Genomic DNA, 13244 nt, shown 5'->3' with positions numbered 1-13244 from the left:
GTGAACCTTTGGTTTTACTTCCTTGGACTGCCGAGTTCAGTGATGAGGATCCTAAGCCTGAGAAGGCGGCCGTGTGGGTGGAGTGAAAACTTCCTTCCTAATCCTTAGCCAATCCAAGGGAGACACCTTTAGCACCTAAATCTGTACTCCCCACAGGCGACGGCACCTTCGCAACACTCTGGCGGCCGTTGCCACCATCCTTCTCTCTAGGCTTCTCCTTCTCCTTACCCATCCTCACACCCCCAGGGCAAATTACAAAATGTATTATCTATACCTTAATCTATATTTAATTGACTTCATTATCATCCTTTTAAGCTCAAAAGCTCTAGATCTCACAAAACATTAATGATATTCTCCCTCCCTCTCTCTTCCTCCTTCCCTCCCATGTTCCCCCTCCTAACCCCTCTCTCTCTTAGGGAGGATTAGGGGGATCATCTCCCATCATTGGCCATGTGCGAGATGTCTTCCCACAAAAAGGCTATGAGCTCTTTGTACATAAATCAACTATAGTTTGTTAGCATTAGCCTCCTTTTTTTTTCATTTTGGTACACATAATGTACTTTGCATGGAGTTCATTCGTCTCATAAGTCATTTTGGCCTCTCTCTCTCTCTCTCTCTCTCTCTCTCTCTAATAGATAGACACTAGAAGCATATTTGATACAAGTGGCACAATGAAAACAATCAAGATTCATCATCATTGCACCTTCCTTTTCTACAAGCATATTTGATATAAATGGAACAATGAAGACAATCAAGATTCGTCACCTTCCTTTTCTACTTCTTGGGAAAATAAAGATAGACACATGTTTTGTTCTGCAAAAAATGTGTTTACAACAAAAGGCGTATACATTTGACAGTCTGCGTTTAAGCATAAATTTGTTCTTCCTTTCTACGATTTATTATGGCCTTCTCCTTCCCTTACTAAGCACACCTGGAAAATCTTTGTCCAGGACCAAGATGCCCAAAAACAACCCAGAAATGGGTAAGAGCTTGCCTCCTTTTGCCATCTGCTTGAGTGTGCAGACGAGCATTTTCAGCAGCATTAACATACATCAACATGTTGAGCCACATCTTTGCAAGTAGCCTCCATATTGTATACAAATCTCCGCTTGACATATCAATAAGCAGACTTTCTGGCAAACCACAAAGTATTCTGCAAATTATTTGAACCATGACTTTGCTGTGTGTCAGCTTCACTGAAAAGGGCACGAAACTCGGAGTTACAGAGTGTTTAATTGCTGCTTGAAAACAGTATACAGAACTTTCCACGTCAGGGTCCTTAGGCATTAACTTAGGTCTTTTGACCATCAAATCCACACAGTATCCGCCCAATCCTATGCTCACAACCACATGCATATGCTCACAGTTTTTTCCTACGCCCACAATCATGGCCATTCTCTTGCAACAGACTGAGTTCTAAATTGTGAGGAGATGACACTTGTGGTTTATATTATCTGAGATTTTCTCCCTAAATGGCACAGATCTGTAAAACTTTAATCTTTTCATACCTTTTAACCATTTTCTTAAACAAGTGTTCTTGTAGTTCCCATAAACAGTAGGTAATTTCTAGCTGGAAACTATGTTGCCACAGTTTCTCAATTTCAAACTGCACAAGGTAGTGCATCGAACAAGATTCACACTATCTACCAAAATAGAAAGCTCCCCAGTTTGAAGCTGCGATGACTACTTTTTTTCCCACAAATCTAAATGCACAAGCAATTGCTCTCTGGTTGAAAAGATGAAACACGTTTCCATCTCTCTTGGTATTGCATGCCTGCAGTATCACCATGCTCACTTGCGCTGTCTACCTATGTGCCACTCTTTGATGTAATTGCATGTAAGCCAAACAATCCAATCGGACCTCACAATTGGTGAAGTTGAATGCATTCTATCACAATCACGAGAAGGGTGGCCAATCCTGGAGCAAATGGACCCTCCGTTTTTTCCACACTGAAAGTGAGCTTTACCAGCTCTAATGAGCTCCACGACAATTGCAAAGAGCCAGACAGCACTGACATACTTGTTTACAACTCCAATGCCTTGGTAGGATTTGCCAATAGAAGCTTTTGCTAAAAAGCCCATCAAAAGATAAAGCTGAGCTCAAGGTCAATCACCTTTCTAACCTCATTACGGTCAAGTTTGAGCAAAATGCCCACTCACAGTGGGGTGTAATCTTCATCTCTTTGGTGAATGTGCAAACTGGTAAGGCGCCTCAGAAAGATCTTGAAGAGAGCATAGACCAAGCATATCTGGTCCACAATGCCGTGGCCCATGAGGTTGATATTGCCTGGCATCTTCAGATGTCACCTTGCCACTTGGGCCTCTTAGCAATTCATACAATGCCTGCTCACTAGAGACGAGTGGTGAACCTCCCTGTTGTTGGGCGGGCAGACACAAGGATTTGCACTTGGCAACCATTTCACAAAGAGCAAGACACCACTTCTGGTGAACTCGGGACAAGCCTTGGACCTGCTAATAATAAATGCAAGGGCAATGATTTCAAGGGCCATTTTGAAGCCATAGAGATGCCATAGGTCATTGTCAGTGTGGCATATGCATTGATGGCATCGGCAGCACCAAGATGAAAAGGCAAGATGGGGACATAGAGGGAGAAAACAAAGTCACATCCGGAGGCAAACATGCATATGCAGCAACTGCATGAAGACTCAAAAAGGCTCCCAGACACACGCATGAAGGGCAGGATTGGATGTGTGCATTCTGAAGAAACCAGCCCACACAAGTAAGAGCTGCAGGGACAAATTCTTGCAGACTATACACCTCTACAACCTTATAGACAAATATGAAGATGCTGGCATACGCATATTCTCTGTGCATAGTCATGGCCTACTACACCCTGAGCATACTTCACTACGCAAAACTTGTACAAAATGCCATATGTAGCTTACTTGCTTAAAGTATCATGTTATGGACCTTGTCTTGATATATGAGGTACCATAGCTCTACAAGAGAGAGGTAAGAAGATCACCTCATTGATGAACTGATGTCCTTGATCGCTGAGTAGCTCAATAGGACAACCATATCTAGTGATAATATTTTCATAGATAAATTTGGCAATTGTACTAACGTTACATTAGCTTCCTGCACATCATGCCCAACAAGCAGTAGCACTTTGAAATAATAAACTGATTTCAATCCTCGTCAAACCACTAAGATCAAAGAGCCATATACCCACATCATTAAAGCAATGAACCACCCTAGAACCTCTCCCCATATGCCCAAAAGACCAGCAGGGTAGCTTACATTAGTCTAAGCAGACGAAGAAAGTGAACCCAGACAATGCACAAAACCCAAACAGCGGGCAACCAGTTACCCAAATAAAGCCACCACCAAAGTTGGAGATACACCAAACAACGTGATAATATCACAAGATATTTGAATTGATGCATGTCAATATGAGTCTGTGAGAAACGAACCTATAGATTGATTGAAAACAGCTGAGATGCCCACACCTGTAAAGTACATGGCACATGCTCAACAAAAGACGTCCAGTACTGAAAATACCTCACTCCAGCAGAAACAAATAAACAAAAAAATAGAATTCAGAAGGCCTGTCCACTCAAAGACTGCCCAATCAGGAATCAGCAGCCAACATCTTGCATATACTGCTCTGGCTTACATGCATTGATAAATGTCCTAGAGATGTGAAATGGAAGATGAAATTGAAGAAACAATTTAATTGGGAAGAAACTTTGCAACAGAGAATGCTACAAACTATGAGAGCTAGTAATAACAGGTTTATAAGAGCGGAGTTACAAAAAACTGAGCTTTGAACGAGGTTAAAGATATGGTAAACTAGTGTCAAGTAGTAAACTAAGATAAGAGCTTTCAATCGAACTTGCAACAATGCCACTTCACAAGAAAAGGCATCCTAAGAACCCCAAGTTCTAAATGCTGTCATCATCCCATGAAAGGGCATCCCGGGCTGGCATGTTAAATCCCATTTAAAACAGCTGAAGCCAGTCATCCTTACGCTCTGGAGCGTCCATGATTGCTGAGGCTACCTCATGCAGGGGCCAATTGAGGGGTTGCTCTCCCAAATTCAGAAGACACCAGGCTTCTTCAGAAAGTGGTGTTTGAATCGCAGCTAAAGATGCTTCCGTCAGATTGTGAAGATACTCCCGCCACGTCTCATTCTGTGGCTGCCTCTTCACAAGCTGTATCAACTTATCCTTTGCAGCGTCCAAGCAGATTTTCCGCAAACCTTTACTGTGCCTAATACGTACTTCGAAGCGGAGCCAAAGCTTCCTCAAGGTCCGCCAGTAAAGCCACCAGTTCTTGGTTGAGTCGCCACAACTTGGAAGATAAAACTGCACAGTTACTGCAAAGTGCCGCACCCTCTGCCTCCGGATCGACAGTGCTTAGAGCAGATGTTGCAATGAGGCCTCTATTCTTTTTCACGCGCACATGAGGATTTGCTACTTGGGCTCTTCGCTTGCCCTCGGACTTTCCCCCCATAGTGCCAACGTAGAAACTCTAATTAGTACAACTATTATATTCCTCGAGAGCAAAATATGGAATTCCACGTTTTCGGGGTTTATGATGCTAAACCCTTTTTGGCCTGCCGTTAGGTAGCCTTATTATTAAAATAATTTCTAGCATCTTTCAAGATGTATTCTTTGATTGGTTGGTGTGTTGACTTTAGAGCCTTTCTTTCACATTTCTTTCAAATTCAGGTTTGCTTTTTTGGAAGTGCATTCATTTCCTCTCTCTCCCTTTCCAAGCTTTTCTTAAAATTTGGACTTGCATTCATTGAACATTCCCTTTCTCTCCTCTTCCATTTCTGTCCATCTCTCACATTGGACAACATTCCTCTCTCTCTCTCTCTCTCTCTCTCTCTCTCTTTGCAGGCCACATGAATAAAATTCATCTTGTTTTTATTAAATGAGAAAAGTGAACACGGACCCATTTATTCCTTCCTTTCACTTGACACCAGACCCGCATGGACTCGAACTACGTGCAAGACTTAAGTCAAGCTTGCACGCCAAGCCTAGTCTTGCCACTCTTGTTACACATGTAGCCTTTTTTGGTAGAGTTAGATTGTTAGTGGACAAGCAAACATACGGGAGCACTACCTACGTCCATCTTTTCTCGAATCGACCCTAAGGAAGTTGAAGGTGTGGGTTGCGTACGTGGTCAAGCCATCTTTTCTCAATCAAGGAAACAATAAAGGTGCACACACCTCATGGTCAAGAGGACTCAAGACTTAGGCTTTAGTCACACAACACACTGACTTTCTTTGTCTTTCTATTTGGGCCTCTTTTTCAACTTTTTCTCACTAGACACTTTTAGTGTCTTAACACAATACACCCACTCTCTCTCTATTTCTATTTGGGCCTCTTTCGCCATATCACTTCAACCTTTTCTCTCATATACTTTTGTGCCTTATTCAATGACCCGACTAAGAAAAGCTTTTGCAAAAGGGGTTGCACTACTCAAAAAGTATGTCCTACCATCTCTTCTGGAATTGATGAAATGGCCCGATTGATTGAAGCACATTGAAGGTACACGCACTAATAGAGAGGTGCCTACCATCTTTTCTTCAATCCCATAAAATGATCAACTTCACAAAAGCAAAGTGAAGGTGCACACACTTTTGGAAGTACATTCATTCCCTCTCTCTCCCCTTCCACGTTTTTGTTAAAATTTGGACTTGCATTCATTGAACATTCCCTCTCTCTCCTCTTCCATTTCTCTCCATCTCTCACATTGGACAATGTTCACCTCTCTCTCTCTCTCTCTCTCTCTCTCTCTCTCTTTCTTCTCCTTCTTCTCGCTTTCTTCTTTTTCTCTCTCTCTTGGCAGGCCACATGAATAAAATTCATCTTGTTGCCCTTGGGTAGCCTTAGCAATGATGCAATTTTGGCAAAGCAGAAATTAGGCATTTCTTGAATTTTTGGAAGTGCATTTTTCCTATTGGCTCTTCTTCATTGGACTTCAATGAAGACTTTAAAGTGGTTGACTTTCTCTCTCTCTCTCTCTCTCTCTCTCTCTCTCTCTCTCTCTCTCTCTCTCTCTCTTCCCTTCTTTATCTCCTCAAGTCTTCTTACTCAGGATCTCCCTCTTTTCTCCCACACCCTCCCATCTCTCTCTCTCTCTCTCTCTCTCCTTCTTCTCACTTTCTTCTTTTTCTCTCTCTTGGCAGGCCACATGAATAAAATTCATCTTGTTGCCCTTGGGTAGCCTTAGCAATGATGCAATTTTGGCACAGCAAAAATTAGGCATTTCTTGAATTTTTGGAAGTGCATTTTCCTATTGGCTCTTCTTCATTAGACTTTAATGAAGACTTTAAAGTGCTTGACTTTCTCTCTCTCTCTCTCTCTCTCTCTCTCTCTCTCTCTCTCTCTCTCTCTCTCTCTCTCTCTCCTTCTTTATCTCCTCAAGTCTTCTTACTCAGGATCTCCCCCTTTTCTCCCACACCCTCCTCTCTCTCTCTCTCTCTCTCTCTCTCTCTCTCCTCTTTATCTCCTCCGGTCTTCCTCCACGCCATTTCTAGTGGATTCCTTTTTGTTTACTTTTTTGATCTTGGGTAGGCCTTATGAATGATTGAATATCATTCACCTTATTTTATCAACCTTCTTTCTTTCATTAAAGTAGGGCTTGTGTGATGTTGCCACCTTGCCTTGCTTTTTTCCAGTGTTTTTTTGGCCCTACTGACGGTCTACACTAATTTTCAGGGCCAATGCTTGGTCAAGTTGACCCTTTTAAAGTGTACTTAAGCATGGCTAGCAAGGGTTTAGTATGGACCATTTTTAAGCATTTAAGTAGTAAAAGCAAGGCCACAATGGGCAATGAGTTTTTAGCATTTATTAATGCATTAAAGTACCATACTATAACCAAAATTGATGAAGTTGACCATTTCAAGTTTCGTTAAGCATTTAAGTGGTAGTAGTTCAACTACTCTTACTTTCGTTAAAAGTAGGGCCATAGTGGTTTTGTCACCTTGTTTGCTAATCGGGGCTTCTTCCTTGAAATCCTTTGTTGTGGGTCAACGTGGCCCTTCTAATTTATGTTTGAAATTGCTTAGTTGCTAATGTCAATTAACTTAAGTTTGTCTTTTAGCTTCTATGACACCACCTTTATTACAAGCATGTGATATTGTTTAAATATATAGAGGGTCTTCACTCACCACTCATATTTCGTCCATCTCCTCTTTCACCTCACTCCTCTCGAGTCTCCTCCCATTTTCACTTAGTGCATTTCCTATCCTTCATATGTACATCTCTCCTTTTCATTTTGCAAGTTGTTAAGAGCAGGGCCTTTGTGGATTCTCCATCTTTGGTAATGAGAAGAGAGAGAGAGAGAGACACAGAGAGAGAGAGAGAGAGAGAGAGAGAGAGAGAGAGAGAGAGAGAGAGTCCACAAGATCAATTCCCTCCATTTCCAATTCTCTTCTTCAATGCTCTTCCAATGAATTAGTAAATCAAGTGATGTAGAAGTACTTAAGGACTAATTGTATGATTAAATTAACTAATGGATTATTTGGAAAAGTGGATTTGCAAATTTTTGTGAAAATTTTAGGGGCTATTTATCGCCAAATGACTATTTTAGAGGGTTCCTAGCAAGTGCCGAGCTATTTTATCAAGGATTTCATTTAGGAAAATAGCCCAAATTTCCTAATTTTGAGTGAGGTAGGGAGATAAATTCACCAAAATTACACTATCTCCTACCATACAAGATGGAAAATTTGAAAGATTCACCCAAGTTTCTATAGCTCCAAGCTCACGAGTAGAATGCATTCGGTGAGTAGAGCCATTATGAAACATGATCTATAGCTTAAGGCCTCCCCCATAGATCCCTCAACTTACAGAAGATATATTCTTTTGAGATGCCATTATTCAAAGCAAAGCTAAAAACTATAGGCAATTATGAATGAGAAACACAAACCAATATGAGAGTACATAGTCTTTGAGTCATCATCAATGTTCTTCCAAGACATCATAATATCTAGTCTAGATGTCATTGCACCACTCTCCAACAACATGGAGACATATCTAAATCATAGAGGAGATCAACAATATATCAACAAGTTGAAACCCAATTAAAAGTGATGAAGCATAATTCATATGCCAAAAGAAAAATTTAGACAAAAATAAACCTGATGAGAAGATATTCACTATTACCTAAAAACCACTCTCATTGCTGACTTGATGATTTCAAATTGTTTGTCCCCAGATTTGGGGTTAGACTGCATTTTTTGTTCAAATGCTTTGAATATACTATGTCTATCACCCTCACAGTATTTCTCAATATACTTGTGAAGTGTCAAAATCCCATCTGATGCCAATGAGGGATGCAGTTGAGCTAGAGTACCCAATAACATTTCTTCTTGCATTTCAAGGTCATAAAGCCATGTCTCCTTGGCTATCCATATGCGAAATGCTTTATCAGATATCGGGATCCCATTTGTACTCCTCACGGTTTGAACACCACTTAACTTAATCAAGCATTGAACTCTCATGTCATTAGGTATGCGAGCCACTTTCAACATCTCTAATTTCTCTAGACCAATCTTGATACCTCTGCCCTCCAAATCAAGACTAGTGATCAACTTAAACCATTCTTCACCAAGTTTAGGATTACTAATCCCAAGCCACTTACCCATTTTGTTTTCCCATCTCTTTTTCACAATTGACTCCGGATCGGTGGGTTTATCCTATTTAAAATAAGAAATGTAAATATAAAAAATAGAAATAAATGAAAAAACACACATGTAAACTTGGATCAGGGTCTCCTCATACCTTGTATTTCGATGTATCTCCATGTTTTGCCCTAGATCGTTCAACATCAATCTTATGATCAATGGTAGATTGTATTTATATTTCCAGACGTTATAATCACATTTCTTTCATCCATCAACATAAAAGAAGAACATGCCAAAGGTATTTTATATGACACCTGATTCAACAACATTTTTAACAAGAGGTATCTTGTAAGTGGATACCAAGTTTCCTCTTTATTTGGATTTGAATCTTTTTCTTTTTTCCTTTGTTCATTGACCTTGTCCACATCACTCTTTGAAAGCTTATTGTAGAAATATGTCATGTCACATTCGCACAACTTTCTCACACAAAAGAGAATATCCTTTAAAGTGGTTTTGACCACACCCACATCTTCAACCTATAATATGCATCAAAAGAAAAACCGTGTCAGAGCCAACCAAAAACAAATGCAAGATAACATGCTTGATAAGAAGAGTAGATGATGTACTCATTGATACGATTCAAAGCTCCAATAAGACAAACTTCATCATCTCTAGTTGGTGTAATAAATGATGCACACACCAAGACATGCATTCGTCTATCAAAAGCATTCTCCTCTATTGCCTTGGTCCATCCCACAAGGCAATCCCAACATATGAACACCTTTCCACTAAGATCCTTCAAATCTTCATTGACCTACAAACTCTCCTCGAATCTTGCATTTGTTTCTCTCTATGTGGGATCCTAGCTTGAAATGTCCTCATCAGTCTCATAGAAATAGAAGTCCCATCCATGGTTTGCAAAGCCAAAATGAAACTCCCTTTCTCTTGAACATAACCATCCTTTCTGAAATGAAAAGCCATCTCCATCGATTGTTTACTAACTATTTGATTCGGGGGTTTAGCTTAATTCTGCAAAGAGGAACTTTTGGAGGAGGAGTGTTTCAGATAATCCTGAGTCTTTCCAATGTGTTTTGAAGTATCTCTTGAGAAAACTCAATTGGCACAAATACTTCTTCATCCTTTGGCTCAGTTTCAACATTAGCACTCGTTTTAGTTCTTCCTTGGCCTTGAACTCTAGAGGGTGCATCCAACTTATCAACATTCGGTGAATTTTCAAAACCAATCTCATGATCCTCACTAGTTTCATATTCCCCATGGCTGGTCTCCATCAATGAATCCTCTTCAACCATTTCAAATATTTTGAAAGTAGAAGTTCTTCTATGAGCTGGTCGATTGTAGTATCCTTGCAATTCAATTGACTGGCTTTTTATATTTGAACAGGTCAATACCATTATCTATCAATCTTCAACTAGCATACCTGCAACAATGGCTAAATTTTAGTTGACACGTATAATAAAGTATGGTTTCACAATGTCAAGATGAGGAAAAAAGGTCAACACTTTTAGGCTGTCAGCATTGTTCAACATAGTAAGAAATTTTACAAATGACATTTTTGAAACCCCCTACATGGCACTATGTAGGGGTCTATAACATGAGCTATAATATCCAAATGATTGTACTTTCCTCTCTGCTTATACAAAAAATGTTTGGTTACACATAACGAGATAACATGAAACACAACTTTGCATCATGCAAAAGCAAATAATGTTCTTCGAAAGCAAAATTTTGTTAAGATGAACCAATCCTACATCTATGAAAACAAATTTCTTTGTTTCAAATTGATGGAAGAGGCAAACGAGCATCTTGTGAAGCCTTACACGGCGCCGTGTAGGGGTCTACGTTGTGAATCTTTCTAATACATAGAAAAATGAATTTCTTTGTTGTGAATGATGATTCTAGTCGGAAGGGCATACTGTGAACCCCTACACGGCACCGTGTAGGGGTCTACTATATTGAATCACAATGCAATCAATGCAAGAAGATGGATCATTGTGATATTCGTAGAGATCTCTAAGAATATGAGAACATCATGCACACTATATGAACAGCCCCAAAGGCATCCTATTTACCCCTACACGATGCCGTGTAGGGGTTTACGATAGCCAACCTCTCATAAAAACAAGCAGCGAGAGAACTTGACGAACTTGAGGAGGAATGGCAACGATGGAGGAGGAGAAGCTTGTAGAGCAGCAGCTATCTGGCAATGATGGTTTTCTTGGAGCAAGGATTCTGGACGGCTTGAGTGATCTGCTTGACTATCAATGGTAAGAGGCTAGTATTCTGGGAGCCGCCCCACTGCAAACAATACCGTTAATTCAACAAAATATGTAAATAAACATTTCACGCTGTGCTTTTCCCCTAATTTTGCAACAAAATGGAATGGCAAAGAATGTAGAGTTTAAAAGTGGCATGAAAAAGATCAAGTGTGGAGAAGAAATAACAAGAAATGGGTAAGGGAGGAGAGGTACTCGTGAGTTATGACGAAGGGGAAAACATGAAAAAAAATGGGGTTGAGCACCTCTCCGAGGAGCTGCGTCAAAGAAGAAGGGAGTCGATGCAAAGAAGAAGGGAGCTACGTCAAAGAAGAAGGGAGCTCTTGTCCATCCAAGAAGGGAGCTACTTCAAAGAAGAAGGGAGCATGCTCTATCTCTGTCTCTTGCCCTTTCAAACGGATGCATTTTTGTACATTGTGCATGAGCTCTAGGATAATTCTATGATCGTAAAAGGCATTATTTTAGACAACGTTCATAATTGGTTTGAATCACATTGAAAGCAAGCTCTTGTAGCATATAATTCCCCAAAGGCATTGTTTTCGTAGCTGAGCAATTGAGGAGTAGCATTGCTATGTACTAATCTAGCACTAGTGATACTACTAAGTACAAGCATTAATTAGTACAAGTACTATAATAGCATATATGTGCCAACAATATTATCTATGCTAGTAGTGCTATGCTAACACTCTGCTAACACCACAAGTACTAACATTGCTATGTACTAGTATTCCTATGTACTAGCATTGCTATGTACTAGTATAGCATACACTACTAGCACTAGTATGACAGTACTACCATAACACTACTAAGACCTAGCATTGCTAATTACTAGTACAACACTTACAATTGCTATTCCAACACCACAGTTACTACCATAGAGCTATTTCATGATAAAACAGTACTAACACCACAAGTACAACAATGGTAAGTCTAGTACTTATGATCGCTCCTTGAGCATGAGAGCTACAATAAACATTGGATTAGTGCGGCATGTGGATGAAGATGAGGAATTCTTGGTAACAAGCTTTGATTGGCCACTACTGGGAATACATATACTGTGCATATATGCAATGAGCCATCCTGCACCTATGAGGACTTCAATAATCATGACACACGTGGCATGTTTGTTCCATGCAAGCACATGTACTTTGTTTACATTCATGTCTGAGGGAAAAATATGGACTACATGACCATATACCAACCACGCTTAACATCATTGGAGGTGTTTCAGCTTTTGAGATCACCTAGGGTGTATGTTAATAATTGTTCAGAGTGACACTACTTCATGTAATTCAGCATTTTTGTCATAGTTTTATAGTATAAGCCAGGAAAAGTGGAGAACTAGGTATTTTGTTTTGGCCCTATTTTGACTTGGCATGTACCTCCTTTTTTCAACTACATAATCTATGCTTTTACTTCAAATGTTGTAGATCAATTAGAATGGCTACCATTGATGTAACTTGTACTATGAAATTGTGGTATAGAGTAGGATATGTGGATATTTACTGACTTTCTTATTGTCTACATTTATATGTGGATAGATCTCATTCTTCAATACATGATCTACACTTTTGATAATTTAGTTTCATCAACCATGGTATTTGCAAACTTTGGATCCTCATGTGTTGTACATGAATCCTCTGCTATATATTGCCAATGAATTTGCATTGAAGTATCTTGAGGGTTTTGGTGCAGTGCTAAAATATTTTCTTAGTTAGTATGGTGTCTATACTGGCACAATGAAATGATTTTTGTCAATAAAAGCTTGCTAACTCGCTTTAAAGAAAATCACCATAAAGAATTTCCCGCCATGCATTGGGCATCTTCACATATTTGGTTGCATAGCATATACCCACATACATGATGATCATCATAGAAAATTGGATGTTAAGTCACATAAATTATGTATCATGGCTGGCTTCAGTGAAGGAAGCAAAGCATGCAAGTTGGATGATCCCATCAGCAAAAAATTTATAATCTCTAGACATGCATTTTTTAATGAAGAATCAGAATGGAAAACATCAAATACATAGGAGATGGTCACGCTGATTACTCAGTCACCTACAGAGAAGGTTGATGAAGAAGAGCAAGAATTGCCCAAACATTGGAAAACACTATTTTAGCTTGTATGACCATATAAGTTTGGATTTTTATGTGTAGATCATGGAACATGCTCCTTGAGAAAAAGATATGAAAATTTTAAAAATCCTCGTTGTCAGTCTAGAAAAACATGTGTTAATATGAGTTCATCATGCATATACAAAAATCCAAGCATTTTCTAGTTCAACTTCTATGCTCTTACTGTTAAAATGAGGGATCAAGCAATCCTAATCTAGATACATGAAGAG

At 39.6% G+C, this 13244-nt stretch overlaps 1 protein-coding gene and 1 pseudogene across 1 annotated transcript; both read right to left on the bottom strand.

The window, feature by feature from the left end:
* Positions 1-775: 775 nt before the first annotated feature.
* LOC147903921 (uncharacterized) lies at positions 776-4554 on the bottom strand. Its single transcript, XM_087372954.1, has 3 exons — positions 4245-4554; positions 3435-3470; positions 776-1196 (listed from the first exon to the last, which is right to left on the bottom strand). The coding sequence occupies exons 1-3, from the start codon at positions 4474-4476 to the stop codon at positions 922-924; spliced, it is 543 nt and encodes a 180-aa protein (XP_087229080.1). The 5' UTR covers positions 4477-4554; the 3' UTR covers positions 776-921.
* Positions 1469-2294, bottom strand: LOC147903922 (uncharacterized; annotated as a pseudogene).
* Positions 4555-13244: the final 8690 nt, after the last annotated feature.

The sequence above is a fragment of the Dipteris shenzhenensis genome, chromosome 3 (assembly GCF_047967505.1).
Source record: "Dipteris shenzhenensis isolate YYH24624 ecotype China chromosome 3, Dip_SZ_1.0, whole genome shotgun sequence".
In the NCBI taxonomy this organism is placed as follows: domain Eukaryota; kingdom Viridiplantae; phylum Streptophyta; class Polypodiopsida; order Gleicheniales; family Dipteridaceae; genus Dipteris; species Dipteris shenzhenensis.
The sequence above is the reverse complement of the archived record's forward strand: the minus strand, read 5'-3'. Positions and strand labels throughout refer to the sequence as shown.

Bases quoted from the DNA above. Each gene is read 5' to 3' on its own strand.
- LOC147903921 (XM_087372954.1), bottom strand. From the start codon at position 4,476: ATGGGGGGAAAGTCCGAGGGCAAGCGAAGAGCCCAAGTAGCAAATCCT. The intron at 3,471-4,244 runs GTACGTATTAGG...TGTACTTTACAG, and splicing joins AGCTTTGGCTCCGCTTCGAA to GTGTGGGCATCTCAGCTGTT. The intron at 1,197-3,434 runs GTTCGTTTCTCA...TGCCCTTTTCAG, and splicing joins TGTTTTCAATCAATCTATAG to TGAAGCTGACACACAGCAAA.